General features: G+C 58.6%; 2 protein-coding genes across 11 annotated transcripts in view; one reads left to right on the top strand and one right to left on the bottom strand.

Annotated features, from left to right (window-relative positions):
* The window catches only part of CD99L2 (CD99 molecule like 2), an 80,528-nt gene extending 72,775 nt beyond the window's left edge, over positions 1–7,753 (top strand). The window contains exons 7-9 of the mRNA XM_047764578.1: positions 78–197; positions 4,830–4,895; positions 5,772–7,753. Of these exons, the coding sequence (XP_047620534.1) occupies positions 78–197; positions 4,830–4,895; positions 5,772–5,836 (251 nt within the window). The 3' untranslated portion in view covers positions 5,837–7,753. The remainder of the gene's footprint in view (positions 1–77; positions 198–4,829; positions 4,896–5,771) is intronic.
* Positions 7,754–9,144: 1,391 nt separating this feature from the next.
* The window catches only part of MTMR1 (myotubularin related protein 1), a 61,243-nt gene continuing 50,101 nt past the window's right edge, over positions 9,145–20,286 (bottom strand). For 9 of the 10 annotated variants that reach the window (XM_047765786.1, XM_047765782.1, XM_047765787.1 and 6 more), the window contains 3 exons: positions 17,438–17,551; positions 13,580–13,756; positions 9,145–11,035 (listed from right to left, as the gene is read on the bottom strand). In XM_047765786.1, the coding sequence (XP_047621742.1) occupies positions 10,874–11,035; positions 13,580–13,756; positions 17,438–17,551 (453 nt within the window). In that variant the 3' untranslated portion in view covers positions 9,145–10,873. Of the gene's footprint in view, positions 11,036–13,579; positions 13,757–17,437; positions 17,552–17,992; positions 18,088–20,286 lie in introns of those variants that run through there. The other variant, XR_007132910.1, reaches the window with a different exon arrangement.

The raw sequence follows: 20,286 nt of genomic DNA, 5'->3' as shown, positions 1-20,286 counted from the left end.
ACTGGCTTGGGGGTCACGGGCGTTTGAACAAGCTCAGCTGGGCGGCCTGACCCGCGTTTCTCCCCGACCTCGCCCAGGAATGTCGGCGGAGACGGGCACCATCGCCGGCGTGGCCAGCGCTCTGGCCATGGCCCTCATCGGCGCCGTGTCCAGCTACATCTCCTACCAGCAGAAGAAGTTCTGCTTCAGCATTCAGCGTAAGTGGCTCTGCCCCACGGCCCCTTGTGGCTGTGCCCTCCCGTTCCTGGCCGTGACCCCCTGGGGACAGACGCAGGCCAGACGGAAGCGTGAACCAGCCCGGAAGGGAGGATTGGGCTGGACTCAATGACCTTGATCTTCCGAGGGGTTCAGCTCCCGGAAGCCCAAGTGACCCCTGGGTTTCTCCCTGAATTTCCCCGAGGCTCGGGGTCGCACCCCAGGGGCCGGGGGCCCTTGGAGGCAGAAGGCAGTGTCGCCGGGGTCTCAGAGCCCGCAGTGGCGCCGTGGGGCAAGCCAGCGCCCACCATCCCCTCCGGTCCCAGGAGGATCAGGCAGCGTATGGAGTCGAGAATGGTTGTAAAGGAGCCGGGAGGCAGGGGGAAGACGCGCCTGTGGTCCCCGCCTGTCCACAGCAGCTTGGTGACACAGGGCCGCTTCGGCTGTAGCTGCGGGGCTCTCTGTGGCGCGTAGACGGAATAGTTACTTATGTGGAATGTCCCCCAGGAGCCTGTGTTGGGGGAGCCCGTGGGGGACCCTGTCGAGAGTGAACGAGACTGCGCTCGGTGGCTTCATAAGCACAGCGCGGATGTGTCGCTGTTTGATGAGCCTCGCTGAAGACGGGCGGTTGTTAGTTCAAGTGGGAGAAGTCGTCCCCTGTGAGCCCCCGCCCCCGCCCTTGCTCTGGGCCTGGAGCAGAGCTTCCCGGAAGATGGACTTGGGTCCCAGAATGCTTTGCGTGTGTGTGTGTAGAGCTGGTTTTTTCATCTGGCCTCGTGTTTGCTGCCTTGATTCTTGTACCGTGTTCATGACCGGGGCTGCCGCGGAGAGCTCCGCAGGCTCCAGGGACACCGTTCACATCTCAGTGCACAGCCTGCACATCTGCTCCAGTGGCCCTGCTGGGGGTCCTGTCCCGCCCGCCACAGTGGATCCAGAAGCTTGGCTTGTGCCGTCGGGTGAGAGGAGGAGTCCCAGGGAGCGCAGAGCTGGAGGCCGCGTTGGCCTTAGGCCTTTGCTCAAAAGCAAAGAAACTGAGTGGCTCAAAACCTATTCTCTCCCAGTTGTGGAGGCCACAAGTCCAAGGTCAGAGTGTCAGCAGGGCGGGTCCCCCTCTGGGGGAGGCTGCTTCCCTCTTCCTCCAGCTTGCGGCTGCCTCTGTCTGCAGGTGGCTTCTCCTCTGTCATCTTCTGTCTCTTAAAAGGGCACTTGTCATTGGATGTCAGACCCGCCCTAAATCCAGGCTGATCTTATCTCAAGATCCTTCAGTTCATTAGCTCTGCAAAGACCCTTTTCCCAAATAACGCCACGTCCACAGGTTCCAGGGACGAGAGCGTGGCCTTATCCCTCAGGGGCCACCACTCACCCCGGTTCAGCATCATATCCCAGCAGTGAGATGAGACTTTAGAATGCACGTTGGGTACGAGAGACTAAAGGCTGGGCCTAAAGTTAGAGTAAGAATGGCTTCCTGGGCACTGCACGCTGCCCCTGCCTGCCCTGGCCCGACAGGGCAGCTGCCACGGCGCCCTCCTTCACGCCGCGGGGACGAGCCTGAGGGGGCTGTTGAAGGAACTCGCTCCAGATAGGAAGCAATGGATCCGGGCTGGAAGGCAAAGCGGGGAGCTAGGAGGGGCGGGAAGAAAGGTTAATTTCCAGAGATGCAAACTGTTGCCTTTGGAATGGCTAAGCCCTGAGAGCCGGCCGTGTAGCACAGGGAACTCGATCTAGTCGCTTAGGATGGAGCATGATCATGTGAGGAAAAAGAATGAGTACATGGATGTGGGACCGGGTCACCATGCCGTACAGTCGAAAGCTGGCAGAACACCGTAAACCAGCTCTGATGGAAAAAATAAAAATCATTGTTAAAAAAAAGGTTGATTTCCCCACCCCAGAATAGCAGGCTGGGTTGTATCTGTTAGGGAGGCAAATGAGGTGAAATGAAAATACATTCTTTTCACACCTGTTCCCTAAAACAAACAGTGAAAGGGGAGAACATGAAGGCCTTGGTGCACCGCGCTGAGGGTTGAGATGGGGCCCGGGGAGGAGAAACCACCAGGAAGGGGCTCTGCGGCCAGCGGAAGGCTCAGGCAGCAGGCCCGGAAGGCGTGGACGCCACCTCTCTCCGGGCGGCCGCGGGGCCGGGGGTTGCTGGGCCGGGCGGTGGGGCTGCAGGCCCGGAGGCCCGCGCGCTGCGGCTCCCGCTCTGCCCAAAGGCCGGCCCCCCGCGCCTTGCCCTCCGCCTGCCGCCGATGGCATCGCTGACCCCGCACGGCCCTCCGTCCCTCAGCTGGCCTTTCATGCGAGTAACTGCCACCACTTCTAGTTTCGCTTCTGTGGCCGCTCCCAGTGTGGCCAGCACGGGCTTCCCATTGTCCAAGTCGGGTCCGCTCCCGCGTCCGTGGCCTCCCGTCCCGAATTCCACCAGCACGTCGGGGGCGCCTCTCCATCCCCACTGCCCTGTCCTCCATCTGGCTGCTTCCCTCTCCCTCCCGCCTGCTTCTCCCTGCACTGAGCAGCCCCGGGGACCTGTGTAAAGTGCACAGGGACAGCTCTACCTGGACCCTTACCGCCGCCCTCCAGGTCCTGCCGTTCAGAGCCCTTCATGGTCTGGCTCCATCACAGCCCTTGTCTTCCCCGGGCCCCTGTCCGCCGAAGCCCGTCTCCACGGCCGCACTGACCTCCCTGGGTGCACTCTGCCCTCTCCAGAGTCTTCTCCGCTGTGCCCTCGCCTCACCTAGCTGCCCCCGTCCTTCCACCGTCCAGCCCAGAGGCTGTGTCTCGTGCCGCCACAGCGCCCCCTGCCGGCCTGCTGCGGAGCCGGCGGAGCGGGCCGCCCCCATCCCTCTGAGCTGCCAGCTCCGTGCGGGCGGACGTGGTGCATCCTGCTCCTGGGCCCGGCTGGAGTCCGGAGGAGCCCCGTGGATGTTGGCGGGGTGGCTGAGCCCCTAGGAAGCTGAGGGTCAGGATGATGTCCCCTCGCCGCCCTTCCTGCCAAAACTCTGCCCAGAGCGGGGACGTTGGGGAAGCTGAGCAGAAACCGCGGGGCAGAGACCCGGGGCGGGCAGGGGAGAAAGCCCACTGCAAGGCGAGCGCGGAGCAGCAACTGCGCCGCAGATTCCGGGGACGCAGAACAGAAACCGCTCTGCACTCCTTGCACTGGCAAGACCCGGGGGACGGCCCGTGACGGCACGTGACTGCTGGGAGGGCCTGACCCCACCGTGGTGCTCAGGGGCTTCCCGTCTCACCGCTGCCAAAGAGGCCCTGGCCTTGGGGACCCTCTGCTTCCTCTGTCTCTGCCCTCAGTGCCAAGGGTCAGCGCGTGGCGCGGAAAGCCCACATGGTTTGTTGCCAGGGACTGAGTTCTTGCTCCTGGGTCCTAAGCTTTGTGTCTTGCCTTCAGATGCAGCAGAAGGTCAAGGTAACAACGTGCTTTGACTCACTCATTTTCCTCTTCTGCTTTGGCCTCTACGTGCACTTCATCGTCCAGCCCTCCCCTCCCCTCCCCGCTGCGCTCCTTCCTTCTTGCCACTCCCCCCCCCTTCCCTGGTCCTCCCCAACTTGGCTGTGACCACTCTCACTTTTCGTTCTCCCCATACGAGGCGGGGTTGGGTGCAGCTGCGTTTCAGGGATGCTGGGCCGGGGGCAGAGGTCCTGTCTGGGGCTCAGCTGCCCACTGACGGCCGCCCCTGAGAGAACCAGGGGCTGCCCCAGGGCGGGAGACGGCCGGTGCCCGCCAGCTTGGCAGCTGGGCAGCCATCGGGAGGCGCGGGGCGCATCCCCTGGCCCCTGCCTGGCAGCGGGGAACATCTTCCATGGGCTCCTTCACCCATCCTTCCAGGCCTGCCCATCAGCACCAGGCCGGGTGGGCGGCCCTTTCTACGAGGAGGGCCTAGATGCAGCCCAGGACGGTGGAGTGACTGACGCTGGTGCCTGTTCAGTCAGTTGATTGCTTAGAACGTGGCCCAGTTTGCCCCCACCGTGGGTTTATTGGGGGCGGGAACACAGGCTCTTGAGTCTGCGCAGGTGGCGGCTGGGTGCTGGCAGGCAGAGCGTGCTTTCTAGCCCGAGGGCCCCCTGGGCAGTAGGCCGGGGGGTAGGGGTCGGGGGGAAGCCCAGATAACGAACGAGACTGGAACAAGCTGTCGGTGTCCCTGGGCCGTCCACACCGCGGCAGGGACGGCACTTCCTCCCCCCAGCATCTCCGTCGTGAGGGCATCCCATCACCCGCCCCACCCCGCTCCGCCTCCATCAGCCACTCATGCAGCGCTTAGCTCCCTCTTTGCCTCCCTTGTCCTGGCACGTGGACCCGTGGGGGGCACTGAGCTGCGCTATTGGGTGCCCCAACTGGGGAGCTGCCATGTGGTCCACGGTCCCACACATGGTGGCACCTGCCCTGGGGGGGGGGGGCGGTCGGGGCCTTTGCCTGGTGTCACTTCTGAGGCTGATGGTGAGAACTCCTGGGTGGGGCACCACATTCCCGGCCGCTCCTCACCCAGATCCGGGGACCAGGATGCTGTGTGGCCCCGGGTGCGGGGGTCTGAGGCTGATAAAGGGGGTTGGAGAGTTTCCGGAGTTCTCCATCATGGCTGGGGACCCTCTGGTGCTGCGTTGGTAACTCTGCCCTTTGCCTTGAGCAGAAGGTCTCAACGCAGACTACGTGAAGGGGGAAAACCTGGAGGCCGTCGTGTGCGAGGAGCCCCAAGGTGAGCCCCTCGAGGTTGCTGTCCCCGCTGGAAGCCTCCCGGCCGCTGGGGCCAGCACAGAGCAGAACCGGGCTGCGCAAGCAGTGGGGGTCCCCGCACCCTGCCCTGACCAGCCAGACTCCAGGGGTGGGGCTGTCTGGGGACTTGTGCACACTGTCGTGCCCAGCCTCTGATCCCCGCCCGCAGAATCAGCCCCGCCGCCGACAGAGCTGTGGGGAGTCTCAGCCCCAGACCCAGGACCGTTCTGGCCGAGAACAGCCAGAGGCAGAGGCAGTAGGCCACCCCCACCCCGGGGCCTGTGCGCAGGAAGCACTTGCTGGCTGCAGACCACCAGCCACCACAGGCTGCGTGAGGTCAGGCACTGGGTCTGGGGTGGCCGACGTCTCAAGGCAGACAGATCCTGTGGCCTCAGCACGCCAGCCAGGCAGTCAGGGAGCAAGCAGGAGTTTCAGCAGCCGAGGTCAGGCGGGTGTAGACAGGGGCTCGGGAGCCCGCCTGCGCCTGTGCAGGGGCCCCCCATGGTCGCCTAGGATGCTGCATTTCAAGCGTGACAATGGGCTCTACAGCAGCAGTCGCCGTGGTCCGTGTTTAAACTCCCAGCCACCATCGTGTGAGCATCTCCTAGGGGCCCGGTGCTGTGCTGAGTGCTTTCTTTGCAATAACCCCCAGCCGCTCCGCCGGGAGCATCCGCCTTACCGATAAGGGCGTGCAGGCCGAGCTGGTCTCCAGGGCGCAGAGCAGGTACCAGCGGCCAGGTGTCCGTGGCGGACAGACGGGGGACCAGATTTCTGTGCCCAGGAGGAGCAGGGTTGTGGATCTGTGTCTCCTGCCTGGGCAGGACGGGACCCCCTTCTAACAGGCATCTCCTCTTCCTAGTGAAGTACTCGGCGCTGCAGACACAGTCCGCCGAGCCGCCGCCGCCCGAGCCGCCCCGGATCTGAGCCCCGCTGGGCAGGCAGTGGGTGCGCGTGGGGCCGCCGCTCATCACCCAGCTCCCGGTTTCATGCGGCCCCGCAGCTGCCACACTGCTCCTTCAATGTCATTGGCTTCTCGTCGTTCCCAGTGTCCCGGATGAGCTCGGGGTGTTTGTGAGTTTGGTTCGCATGCCCACCCTGCCTCTGTGGAGCCGGGCCGCGGTAATCCGAGACCCCGCTCGCCAGAGAGCCGGGACCAGCCCCAGGAGCCGCGCACGGGGTCACGGGTGCCCCAGGCCCCCCTGCCCCCGGCCTGAGCCGCCTGGGAGGGGGAGGCGGGGAGGAGAGTGAACCCAGCCCGTGACCCCTCCACGCTGCGGCGCCCTGGCCTGGAGGGACCTTCAGCAGGGCCCAGCGGCCAGGAGCCAAGCAGCGAGTGGCAGGGCACCCACCCTGCACGCACGCCCTGCCCGCTGATTTGACTTGCTCCTCCCTTCCGGTCGCAGCCCTTAAGCTGCTGGGCTTCCTGAGCGCTGGTCCCCGTGGTGGCTTTTCACTTATTTAAGTGCTAACACCCATGTCACAGTAGGCCGCCCTGAGACTTGAATCTTCTGGACACGTAGGAAGCTTTGGCTCTCAGGCCTGATTCCTATCTGATTCCAGAGGACTGGGTGTGGTCTCCAAGCTGACACGATACACTTTTAGGAATCATTTAAGCCGTGCTTGCGAGTTTCACACGACAGAAGGGGTGCTCACCCCCCACCCGGGCGTGGGCTCATTTGGTGGCAGAGCTCCAGCCGTCTAGCACGCACGGAAAAGCCTGAAGCCTGCCCGCGGGTCGCTTGGAGTTTATGGGGAGGGGGACGTTGGCTTGGTTTGGGAAACATCCTACCTGGGGGAGGGCTCCTGGGGCCCACGGGCGCTTTCTGTGCTGGGCCGGAGCAGAGCTGCGCTGCTGTCCCAGGCTGAGCTCACGTCTCGAAGCGCAGCTACTGTGAAGGAACCTGCGGGGTCCTGCCCACCTCCACCTGCTGCAGGCCGGTCCCACGTGGTCCCTGGGCGGTGTCGGCTGCGCTGGCTGAGGCCCAGGGAGACTGCAGGCTGCAGAGCGGGGGCGCCCCGCGAGGCCCCTGCCCCCAGGCTCAGGCCGGGTGCCCGGGCCAGGAGGGCAAAGGGCTGCCCGTTCCCCCCCCCCTCGCCCCACCCTCACGGGCTGGATTGTTGCCAACTTGGCCCCATGGGCCAGGGCTGTGGAGGACTTGTGCATTCGAGCCTGCTGTTGCGTGAACAGGGTGGCCTCAGGGCCCAGGGAGGGCCAGTGTCCTGTACCAGGAGCTGGGGAGGGATCGGGGCGGCAGTTTAGAGGAGTGAGGCAGCGCTTGTTCGTGGTCGGATGCTTCTCTCCCTGCCACCAGGGAGCTGGGACGTGTACAAAGAAGTCACAGTCAATGGCAGCGACTAGGAAGAGCGAGGTGGCCGTGTGACCCCGTGGTCACCTTAGCTCTGCGGCCAGGACCCTCCGAGGGGGAAGGCGCTGACAAGCCTGGCTGTGGTGTCGTCGGCGCTCATTGTGAAGCCGTCTTCTGCCCCGTCTGCCCTTCCGCGTCCAGCTTGGTGCCCGCTGCGACCAGCGCTGGCAGAGCTCTCAGCCCGGGGCCTCTTGGAGCCGTGTCCGCCCGAACGGGGCCTTGGCAGCTCGGGCCCGTCCCGGGCGCCGGCGGAGACAGCGACGAGAAAGGCCAGCTGGCAGCACCCGAGCCCTGTGCGCTTAACTGGGGTGGGGGCTGCGCGGTTCCGGGAACCCGGGGCGCGCGGGGCGAGCCCGGCTCTGAGGAGGGAGGCTGGAGGCTGAGCTCCGCGGCCCCTGTCCGTTTTCTGTGCTTGTGATTACCTGTGAGTTGTACGCCGTCTCGTGTTTGCATTAAATAAAACCGAGCCTAACAAGTTCCTGTGTCCGCTGGCACGAAGGCCCGCCCTTTGTCGAGCGATGCTCTTGGTTCCTACGCGTGGGGAGCCGCCCGCCTTCCCCACCCTCCCCGGCCAAAGGCCTTTCTCAGGAAGGCCGGGCTGCCCCTCGTGGTGCAGGGGAGCTGAGGCCTGGACGCCGAGGGACGTGCCCAATGTCACAGGGGTGGGCAGAGGCAGGCCCCCCGACTCCCAAGTCTGCCCCTTTGTCTGTCTTCAGAGGAAGCCAGTACCCACCAAGGGTTGACTTGGGTGACGTGCCAGGCCCAGGCCCCCACCCGTCACCCACTGCCACGTGTGGTGTGGTCCGCCGGGAATGAAGTGTGCCCTTGTCACACTGTGTGCCTTGCAGCCTGAAGAGATTGCGAGGGGGGGGGGGTTCACGGTGAGGGGGTTGGCATTTTTGTGCCATGCCAGCCTTGTGATAAAATGGTACCAAGTTCTCAAACCCAACCCCCACATGACTTCTGGGCCGAAGTTCTGTGCCCCATCCCAAGGCTTGCTGCTCAGGCACGCAGCCGTAGTGACAGCGCATGGGGGGAGGACAGGCCGGGGTCGCACTTGCCTCCCAGGGGTCTCCAGTCCTGTCCTTGAATCCTCAGCATTTTCTGAAGGTTAAGGTGCAGGGAGGTTTAGATTGTAAAACCAGAGTAATCCGGAGCTCCCGTCGTGGCTCAGCAGTAGCAAACCCAACTAGGATCCATGAGGATGCAGGTTGGATCCCTAGCCTTGCTCCGTGGGTTAAGGAGCTGGAGTTTGCCATGAGCTATGGTGTGGGTCGCAGAAGCAGCTTGGATCTGGCGTGGCTGTGACTGTGGTGTAGGTTGGCAGCTGTAACTCTGATTCGACCCCTAGCCTGGGAACCTCCATATATATGCCATGGGTTTGGCCCTAAAAAAAAAAAAAAAGTAACCCATTTCAACCAAAACATTCAAATCGTGTGTTAAACTGCATTTACAACTTAACCAAATGAGTTCGATCACATAAGGGTAGTTTACATATATTAATGTACTTGGGACATGATAAGTTTGTACTGACTGTTTACTAATATTCCCCAAGGGAAAAATCACCAAAATACTTGAAAAAAGACAATCTCGGAGTTCCCGTTGTGGCTCAGTGGAAACGAATCCAACTAGGAACTGTGAGGTTGCAGGTTCAATCCCTGGCCTCGCTCAGTGGGTTAAGGATCCGGCGTTGCCGTGAGCTGTGGTGTAGGTTGCAGACGCGGCTCGGATCCCACGTGGCTGTGGCTGGGGTGCAGGCCGGCAGCTGTAGCTCGGATTGGACCCCTAGCCTGGGAACCTCCATGTGCTGCAGGTGCGGCCCTAAAAAAACAGCCCCCCCCCAAAAAAAAGGATAACCAAAAATGAGACCATGGAGCAAACATTTTAATTACAGATTGAAACAGTGCATCAGATGAGGCAAATACGATACTGTACCAGTCTTTAAAAATCTGAACCGTAAAGGTTTTTACATTCTAGAACACTTAAATAAAACTGAAAAAAAAAAAGAATTGCTTAAGTAACAAAACTATACTTCAGGTTGCTTTAGAAACAGCTCTGTGCTGGAAACATACATACCAAGAAAACTGATCTGTTGTGCTGCTTTCAAACCGAATGGGCGCTTCTGGGGCCTAGCACGGGGCGGGGGCTGACCTTGGCATGAACAAGCCCTCTTGGCTTCTCTGGATCTGTCAAAAGCATCACCCAGTCCACACCAAGGTTAGTAGTCTTCATGCAGCTGGGGGAATTATGTGATATTTCGGGGGGGGGGGGAGGGGAATTAGGAAATGTCCCCATTTTAAAAAAATCAGTATTATCAACAAGTAATCCAGTTTATCCATTCATAATTAGGCTTTCAGCTAATGGCTGGAAGCATAAATCACAAGCTAATACCAATTAAACCACAGTTTAGAAACAAATCCCGCAGAGGATAAAAATGGAGACAATTTTAGGTTATCAAATTACCTTGAATAAATATTTGATACCTACAGATACCAGATAATTTTCTCTAAGAATCAGAAGGTTCCAAGTTGAAAAAACATCTATTCCCTAAGTAGCTGAGTGTAAAAAACCTTTAAGAATTTTCGTTAAAAATAAGGTATGTTGGACTTTGGGTCACATGCCCTAACCTGAAAGCAGCCGGGCACGCCGACGCAGGTGCCCGCGGAGCGGCTGCCCCTCCCGCGGCATGCTGAGTGCCCACAGCGGCGGGGGGCGCCCAGGGGCGGGCAGTGCCGCGGCCCGCGGGGGGGCTCTGCGCTCCGGGGCGGCGGCGGGACCGGCGGATGGGCCAGGAACTCCGCCCAGACCGACGGGCCGGCCGGGGACGGGCCGGCGCGAGGCGAGGCGGGGGCCGAGGCCGCGGGCCGAGGGCGGCCTCGGAGACGGAGACGGGAGACGGGGCAGGCGCGGGGGAGGCTCCCGGCCTCGGCCTCCGGGGCCCCAGGCGGCCGCGGCAGGAATACCGCGAGGGCGCGCGTCTTGCGCAGGGAGCGCCGCCGCGGCCGAGCCCCGCAGAGGCCGGGCCGGGGCGGGCGGCCGGGGGCGGCTCCGTCCGCGGGGCTCGCCGGGCCAGCCCTGGGGACAGCCGGGCGGCCGGAGCGGGCGGCCGGGGCCAGACAGTCACAGGTGGTGGGGCCGACGTACCGCGACGCGGCAGCGTGCGCGCCGCCTGGAGGCCCGGCGGGGCCGGGCCGTGGAAGCCGCTCCCCCGCAGAGACCGGCCTCAAAATAAAAAAAAGGACGTAGGAAAATAAAGGCGTGTTTCTCTCGTTTAAAAATACCCTCTATGTACACGGCCGGCCGGCCGGAGCGGGCACGGGGAGCCCTGGCGCGGAGAAGCACGGGCGGGGGCCGGGGTCTGTCCTCCAGCAGGTGTCACCTTTCAACGCGGCGGGCGGGCGGGCTGCTCTTCCACGAGGACGTCCCGCCTCGAGCCTCGGCATCGCCTGGCACTCACCCGAGTGTCTCCCACGCGCTGGGCGAGCGCTGGCAGGTGGCCAGCAGGTGTTCACAACACAACAGCACTGGACGACAGAGGGAGCTGCCACCTAGCACACCGACGGGCGCCGGGGCGGCCCGAGGGCAGGGCCGGCCGTCACACCGAGGTGTGGACAGGCGTGCCCGAGTGTGCCGGCGAGGAGCCGCGCTCAGGCGAGGACGAGGCCCGCGTGGCCACCTCCCGCTGCAGGTCCTCCACCCTCTTCTGCAGCTCCGCGCGGATGGCCAGCAGCTCCTTGAGGTTCTGGTGGATGGGCATCTGCGGGCAGACACGTGGCCTCAGCACCCGGCCTCCCCAGCCGGCCCTCCAGCTGGCACCAGGCTGGCCCTGGTCGCACTCTGCCCTCCTTCCCGGCTGGCTGGGTCCCCAGAGGAGACAAGGAGCCAAGACTGGGGGCCAAGCAGGCAGGAGCAGCCTCCCCCCCCACCTTGTGTCGGTGCATCTGTGTAAACAGCTCTGCCGACTGAAAAGACGGTTGTTTTATAGGTCCCGGGCAGGGGCAGACGCCCTGGTGGAGGGCGGCTCCCCCTCCCTCCCGGTCTCCCCATCCCGCCCAGAAACCCACTGGGGGGAGGGGGAGGAGGGTTCTCCTGGGCCTCCCCATCTGACCACTTGCTCAGGAGCTGTCCTTGGCACCAGAGAGCCCAGACTCGGGGTTTCCCTGGAGGAGCGAGACAGAGTGGGGAGGGAAGTCGCCAGCTGAGGGGCACAGGAGGCATGGGGTGGGGTCCAGGGAACCACCCCTGCTTCACTCGTCCCCCGTCTGGGCTCTGCACAGCAGCCACAGGCCTACATCCTGAGCCTCAGCCAGGCCCAGGGACACGCACTGAACACGCGCCAGTGACTTCTTCCTGCTGCCCTGAAGGTGAGATTCTGACTCCCAACCTGCCCTCCCTGCTCACCTCTCATCAGGTCCAGCCTCTGCTCCCCACCTGCATTCCAGAACCTTCCAGGTTTGGGAAGAAGCCAGGCCTGCACAGTCCCTTCTGCTTGGGGCACCCACTCCCCACCCGTTTCATTCACAGGCTGGGCGTCATCCTGCAGGGGCTGCCCGGAGACCACGTGCCCGGGGTGGGGAGCCTTCCGGCGACGCCACTCCTGCCAGGCCTGCAGGTTTCTGCCTGCCATCCCCCTGCAGAGGGATGTCCCCCCGCAGAGGGGTGCCGATGGTGACACCCAGGGGAGGAAGCAGGAAGGCAGGAGCCAGACGAGACCAGAGAGTGAACGACCAGAGAGATGGGAGACGGGACAGGGACGGCAGAGACAGGGACCGATGACCTGAGTGGGCGTCACAATGGGGGGGGGGGGATGGGGGGGGCAGCCTCCAACACAGAAGGGCGCTCGAGAACCAGCACCGGGAGGCTAAGAACAGACTCCTGACTTTGACCCCAAGAAGAAGGGAGGGGATGGCAGTGTGGGAGTCTGAGGACAGAGGCCCCCCCCAAAACATGGCACATTGCCTCATTTGTCCCCGATTCCAGAGGCCATTGGGAGGCGGGTCACAGCGCCCCTTGTGGGCCTTCCAGTCCCCCTTCTGGGTAGCACAGTGGGGGTGCGGAGAGCAAGGGCAGCCCCTGGCGGCCCCCGAGCACTGTGCCTGTGCTCTGTAGGGACCCGTTTCCCACTCGCACCCCCGAGAGGTCTCGGGACCCAGGGCCCTTGCCCACAGCGGCATCGAGTCAGCGCCAGAGACGGGCCTGGCCAGGGTGCGTCCTTCCCTGCTCTTACCTTGTGGGCCAGGTGGTAAAAGCGCAGGTGCCTGGGGCCTGGCGGGCTGTCCCCTTGCCGCTTGTCCCATGCTCCTGGGGCCTGGGGGCACCCTGGAGAGCCTCGTCTTGGAGCAACTATGGCTCCCGACCCCATGACCGTCGGGAGCTGACGGCTCAGACAAGTAAGGATCTGAGTACATTCTAGAAGAGGTGAGCCCATCCCTACCCCACGTCCACAGGCTGAAGCCTAAACTTAGAAGGTGGCCTGCCTGGAAGCAGGGTCCTTAGAGATGTCACAGGGTTAAGGACGTAGGGTCCTTAGAGACAGAGAGGGGACATGTGGACACGCAGAGGCACGGACGGAAGACGACGTGAGCAGACACAGGGAGGAGAAGGCTGTTGACGAGCCAGGGCGAGGGGCCTGGAATGCATCCTGCCTGCACCTTAATCCTGGACGTGCGGCCTCCGGAACCGGGGCCCAGGACTTTCTGTCGTTGGACCCACCTGGTCTGTGGACTCTGTCACGGCTGCCCCAGCAAACAAACAGAGGCGACCTGCCTGGAGAGGCTCGAGGACGCTGACGGAGGGAGCGGGGAAGAGAGAGCGGGTGGAGAGCAGAGGCAGAGGTGCATGCGGGGGCCTGGAGACAGGAAACCCTCAGAATCTCAACTTCAAAAGGACACCTCGGCAGAGAGCCATTGGTGGAAGAGCTCGGGGACAGGGCAGGCAGGGCCGAGGCCTCGGGGGGCCCCCTCACCTCGGAGAGGCCTGAGCGCCACCGCACAGCACCAAGGGCCGCCTGGCCCTGCTGGGCGCCGTTCTGTACGGTTCCCTCAGTCGCAGGAGAGGCCACCGTTACAGGTGTGGCAGGGAGGGGGGCACCACTGAGTCAGGTCAGCGGAAGGACTAAGGAGCAAATGCACTAACTTCGAACCCTCCTCCTCTACGGACCATGAACGCGAAGGACCCGAAGGACGGACGGAGCCCCGAGAGCCGGGCGGGGCCTGCGGCAGAACCACCCCCGCCCCGCTACCGCACCATCCAAACGCGGGCAGAATGACTGGCTCTTCTGAAAAGGAAAGCAAAACAATACCTGAGGCCTCATTCGCGGATTCCATCGTACGTAATAGTTTACCCATAATTCCAAATGACTCAGACTAGCCACAGGATAGAGGACGTGGTTTTCATAGTTCACAAAGAAGGGATTCGAAAATTCATCAAGCTGGCTATTGACGTAGGACCATAAAGATACAGTCTTTGTATAGACATCCTGAAAAACAAAACAAAATACCCTGGAATAAATTCCACTTTCCTTCACACCCTCGAGAATTTGTATCCTGTAGAGAAATGGACTTGAATAATGAAGTGAGTTCAAATGATACAAAGTCAGGAACATTTATGAGCTCCCTGGTAGCACGTCAGGTTAAGGATCCAGCATTGTCACTGCAGCAGCTTGGGTCACTGCTGTGGCATGGGTTCTATCCCTGGCCCAAGAAACTTCCACATGCCATGGGTGCAGAAGAAAAAAAGTTTTTACGGGAGTTTGCATTGCAGCTCAGCAGGTTAAGGACCCAACGCTGCCTCCATGAGGATGCAGATTCGATCCCTGGCCCGCTCAGTGGGTTAAGGATGTGGCGTTGCTGCAAGCCGCGGCGTAGGGCACAGATGCGCTCGGATCTGGTGTTGCCGTGGCTGTGGTGCAGGCCGGCAGCTGCAGCTCCCAATTCAACCCCTGGCCCGGGAACTTCCATGCGCTGAAGCAGCAGCCATAAAAAGAAAAAAAAGGCTAGGAACATTTATTAAGTCCTACCCCACCCCTTTGCACACATGCCCTTATGCTGGGCATGACCTAAAAACACATTGGTTACTTCCTAGAAAAAGGTCCTGCTGAGGTAGGTGACATCTGTGACTGTGTCTCTACAAAGGGAGAATAAGAACTATCGAAAAATCCCTGGATGATGGGGCCCATATTTAATAAATACATTTTTTTTTGCCTTTTTCTTAGGGCCGCACCCACAGCATATGGAGGTTCCCAGGCTAGGAGTCAAATTGGAGCTTTAGCTGCCGGCCTATGCCAGAGCCACAGCAATGCGGGATCCTTAACCCACTGAGCGAGGCCAGGGATCAAACCCACGTCCCCGTGGATATTAGTTGAGTTCCTAACCTGCTGAGCCACAACAGGAACTCCTAACAAGCCCATTTTTTATTCTTATTTGCAGCTTCCTTGTGTGAAACTTAGTATTAGGAGCTATGCGTAGAAGTTACAGGAAAGAATCCTTTCACTGGAAAATCACAGCTATGCCAGGGGAAGGGGGAGGGAGCTGTGGGTGGCAGGCTAGAGAGGCCTCATGTAGAGAATATACAGTTCAATTAGAGAGTCCACCTCCCAATCGGACAGTACACTGTTTAGAAATGCTGCAAACTGTTTGCATTGGTCATCGCAAACACCCCAACCCACACACACGACGGGGCACATAAATATCAAACATCAGTCAAGGGCAGTGATAAAGTCAAAACGAGCAAACGGTGAGGCCAGGAGTGTTTTCTGCCATTCTGCTGCTCCCGAGCCAGCTGATTCTCCACAAGTTATCTAGACACAGAAAATTCAATTAGGACTGTTTTATATTTTATATTCATAAGAGAAACAACAGTAGTGATTCAAGGAGCCCCAACAGCCAAAACAATCTTGGAAAAAAAGAACAAATCTGAGACGTCTCACATGTCCCAGTTTCAAAACTACCACAAAGCTGCAATAGTCGCTAGAGTCAGTACTGGCACAGGCTGGACAGACACACACATCAATGGAGCAGAACTGACAGCACGCAAATGAACCTGCACATTTATGGTTGACCGATTTTCAGCAAGGATGCCAAAAAAAAAAAAAAATTCAGTGGGAGAAAGCTAGTCTTTCCAACAAACAGTGCTGAGACAACTGGATAACCAATGCAAAAAAAAAAAAATGCAGCTGAACTCTTAACCTCACACCACATACAAAAGGTAACCCAAATGGATCAGAGGCCTAAATAGAAGAGCTAAAAGTATAAAACTCTCAGAAGAAAACATAGGCTTAAATCTTCATGACCTTGGGTTAGGCAATGGTTTCTTAGATACGACTCCAAAGGCACAAGCAACAATAGCAACAATAAAACATAACTTGGACTTCATCAAAATTAAAGACTTGTGTGTTTCATATGACACCATCAAAATAGTGAGAAGACAATGCACAGGAGAGAATATTTGCACATCTCATCTGATAAGGGACTCGTGTATATAAAGAATGCATGAGGAACTCTTTCACTCAATAAAAAAAAGATAATGGAAATAAAAATGGGCAAAGGATCTGAATAAACATTTGTCTACAGACCTATAGAGACAGCCAATGAGCACATGGAAAGATGCTGCACTGGTGGTGGGAATGTAAACTGATACGAGAACTAAGGAAAACAGCATGGAGGTTCCTTGAAAAAGACACAGGCACCCCGATGTTCATTGCAGCACTATTCACAACAGCCAAGACATGGAAACAACCTAAATGCCCATCCGCAGATGACTGGATTCGGAAGATGTGGTATATATACACAATGGACTACTACTCAGCCATTAAAAAGAACAAAATAATGCCATCTGCAGCACCATGGACGGACCTAGAGACTCTCATCCTAAGTGAAGTCAGAAAGAGATGGACAAACACCACATGATATCACTCATAAATGGAATCTCACATATGGCACAAATGACCCTTTCCACAGAAAAGAAACTCATGGACATGGAGAACAGACGTGTGGTTGCCCAGGGGGACGGGGAGGGGGTGGGATGGACGGGGTGTTAACAGATGCAAACTCTTGCCTTTGGAGTGGATAAGCCATGAGGTCCTGCTGTGTAGCACAGGGAACTGTATCTAGTCCCTCGTAATGATGGAGGCTAATGTGAGAGAAGCAATGTATGTACCTGTGTGACTGGGTCACTTTGCTGCCCTGCAGAAACGGACACAACATTGTAAACCAACTAGAATAAAAAAAAAATTTTTAAGGGGGGGGGGGGGGAAGAGACCACGTGGGGAAGGCCAGCAGAGCAGGGGAGGACCAGAGAGGGTGTGGGCGCGGGATGAGGGGCTGGCTGAGGGGAGGCTGCCCAGGGAGGGGGAGCTGGGCTCTGGGCCCGCCGCCGTCTCCCGAGTTCTCTGATGGTCCAGCACGCTGAGCCCGCAGGCAGCAATCCTTTTCTATGAACCAGGGGACATTCTTTTTTTAAAGACCGCACCCTCAGCATATGGAGGTTCCCAGGCTAGGGGTCGAATCAGCGCTACAGCTGCCGGCCTAGGCCACAGCCACAGCAACGCAGGATCCGAGCCGCGTCTGCGACCTACACCACAGCTCACGGCAATGCCGGATCCTCAACCCGCGAAGCAAGGCCAGGGATTGAACCCGCAACCTCACGGTTCCTAGTCGGATTCGTTTCTGCTGCACCACGACGGGAACGCCCAGGGGACATTCTTAAAACTGCGTCCTGACTTTTGATAGTTTCTGTCTTTGACTCCAAAGTGAGGAGAAAAGGAAGCGGTGAGTCTAACTGTGAGAAGCTTGCCGTCTAGAGAGAGGCTGGGCTCATCTACAGACTTGTCCTCAGTCCCCTGGCACCCTTCTGCCCCACAGCCCAGAGGACAACAAGCAGGAGCCGAGCATTCCGGAATCTAGTACTGACCCTAGAGTGCTCGAGAGCTGTGGCTCCCTGGGCCCCGGGGCCCAGAAAGTACGGCCTTTCGTCCAACAACCAGGAAGATGAGCGCCTTGCGCTGGGCCGGGGGACCCTGGGAGGGCACTTAGCACAGGGCCTCCGCTCAGACAGCAGCAGGGCGAGACCCAGGCCCCTCTGCTTCCAGACCCTTTGACAGCGGCCCTTCACGGGGAGGGCACCGGGCAGCCAGCAAAGCAGGGAGGCGAAATGCACGTACCTCTTTGAACCGCTGCTGTTCACAGTCGCATAAGAAAGTCCCGAAGAGGCAGCTGTAGAGGTGATCCAGCACCGTGATCAGGAACAGCTCGTTAAACTCGAAGGCTGAGGGGAACTGACACGGAGAGAGAAGTGAGGTGTCGTTTTCAGCTTCGGTCTCTAAAGCGATCTGGTACCAATGCGTCGTGGAAGACGGCGGATGCCAACTGGGAGTGGGGTCGACGGTGAAAAGGAAGACCGAGCCCCGTGGAACGCAGCCATGTCCAGGCTCCAGTCCGGGCTCACAGATCCGGCGTGGACACAGCCTGAGCCACAGAAACCGCCGGACCGAGCGGTGCCCACGAGAGCTCCTGGAGCTTCTCCTCCTCACCGTGATGGGAGGACTGGGCCTACATTCGCCCTTCTTCCAGAAACAACTAGAAAGCTGGACGAACTTTAGGAAATAGTTCTTCCAGACCCTGGCAACAGGCAGCAGCACAGGGCGGTGCCGCCCTCGCCCCCGCCCCAGGACGGAAACCCATGAGCCACGGACACCGGCTGTCGCCCCATCGTTCACCTGGACGCACGTCCTGAGTCCCGGAGAAAAGGAGGGGGTTCCCGGGCACCGCGTGGGCACCAAACGTGCCTCAAGAAGAAAGGCCAAGTCTTTATCTATTAAAGAAACAACTCCAAATTAAAAACCTTCCCACAGAGACAACTCCATGAACATGCGACAGATCGGGCTTTGCCTGGGGACACAGGGAGGCTGGTTTAAGAGCTGAAGATCAGTGTTAGCCAGGAAAAAAAAAAAAAATCATTATATTAACAGAATAAGGGAGAACACTACTTGGTCCTCTCAATTGCTGTTGTAGGTTAATTCTTAATGAGGCTGAGCAGAATTCCAGCCAAGAATAACCACGGCCAGGAGGTTCTAGCCGGTAGCTGACCCTTAGCGGACAGGAGGGGCGATCTGGAACGCTAATGACGACCCTCGCAGCAGGCAGGTACGGGCCTCCCCTGCACCAGTGGAGCAAAGCCAGTCGGAACCAAACCAAAGAGAACTACCCTGCATGGTTTTATTTGTCAGCTGACTTTAAAGACCGAGTCCCTCATCAGAGATGTTTGCCCACTAGCGCAACCGACCCTGTCACCGCGAGCGTGACAGCCAGGGTCACCGAGAGAGGGTTTCTTTTTTAAGCTTACCTTTATTGCTTTGCTAGACCAGAGGCAAGCTTCTCAATTAGACACAATGGTCACGGCCCATTCGGGGCCGTGCAAACTCCATCCGAAATTGCTCTCTTCCCCCCCGCTCCCCAGGACTGTTACACTGGCCCCTGTGAGGGATTCTGCTCGGCTTCCCAGACTGAGATTCGCCTCTGTCTCCGCCTTAAGATCGCTCTCTGAGAAACACACAGCTCTTGTAAGGAACCACATCAGAACACCCCGTCCTCAGAAGCCGCTGGAAACTAGCTGTGGGGGTGGTGCTTACGAACGTTCTTGTTCCTGGGTGAACTAAATCTGGCTGAGATGCTGGAGAGCGCCCCTGGGTAACCCTCTCTCAGAGCCTTTGGGATCACTCCTTGCAACTCTGACAATGACCTCACGGTCCCGATTGCTGTCTTTTAAAAGGTCAAGTACATTATGTCCATTCTGCCTGGTAATTTTCTAGGCAACCTGGTTATGCTCTATTTATAAATTATCGGCACCATGAAATGTGTGAATTTTAAGCAAAAATGTAAAATGTATGTATACTAAAGCTTTATTTAAATCAAGGATGGAAATGGAAGGTCTGGATCTTATTTTCAAACAGTGAAAAATACACATTTACTAACAGGACAGCAAAGCTCCTATTGCATGTTTTTTGAAACATGTTCTTTTCTAACCCCGAGCCCGCATTCTGGATCTGGGAGCTTGGTTGGGGGTGTTTGTAATGTTTACTGTATTTTAAAGAAAATGAGGGGTTTGGGTTGGAACATTTCAGATGCCTCTTACAGCTTTAAGATTCTGTCCACGAAATGCGTATGACTCATTTCTTCTACAATAACATTGTTAATGCATCTTAGGAGACACACCAAGGATCAGTCTATCAACTGAGTGACTGAGATGTGCAGCTTGTTAGAAGAGATCCATGAACGCGACAAGACTGACCCTTCTGTTAGGTTTCCTACTGCTAAAGCAAGCAAGCTAGATCAGCCCAGCAGGTGGAGCAGGATGGGAGGTCAGAGTGGGCGGGGCCCAGGCCCAGCCCATCAGCACCCACGACACCGGAACACAAGGGTGCCGGCTCCCTGTTAGGTCAGGACTGCCCCTCACGGGCCCTGGGTGCCGTGGCACTGACTCAACCCAGAAGACAGTTCATCCGAGGAAGGAGCAACCGCTAGAGGGGTACGAGGAAGAGAGTCAGCCTCTGTGTGTGATTCACCCCATTGGTTGTGGCGGCTTCTCCTGGAAACCACACCGTCTCCTTAAAACGTGTGGCCTCTGAAACCCCACCAAAATCCATAATGAAAAGCTGCACCTCTGGAGGGACAAAAATATCAACTATTAAACCTACCCAAAGGGGCGGGAAGTCGTGGAAGCCGGGCTTCTTGCACAATGTCTTTGAGCCTCTTCTCTAGAATCCCTCTATTACTTTCCCCTTAGTTCCTTTGATGTCAATTTGTGTGCAGAGACTAGTGCATTTTATTCTGAGATTTCTAACAACATGACACTGATCTAGCTTGCTTGATTTAGCAGTAGAAAACCTAAAAAAAAGTCAATCTTGTCACATTAAAGCATCTCTTCTAACAAGCTACACATCTCACTCACGTGTGACTCAACTGATAGACGGATCACTGCTGTGTCTCCTAATGCATTAACAATGTTATTATA

This window comes from Phacochoerus africanus, chromosome X (assembly GCF_016906955.1).
Source record: "Phacochoerus africanus isolate WHEZ1 chromosome X, ROS_Pafr_v1, whole genome shotgun sequence".
In the NCBI taxonomy this organism is placed as follows: domain Eukaryota; kingdom Metazoa; phylum Chordata; class Mammalia; order Artiodactyla; family Suidae; genus Phacochoerus; species Phacochoerus africanus.
Note: the sequence above shows the minus strand (reverse complement) of the source record. Positions and strands in the feature narration are given on the sequence as shown.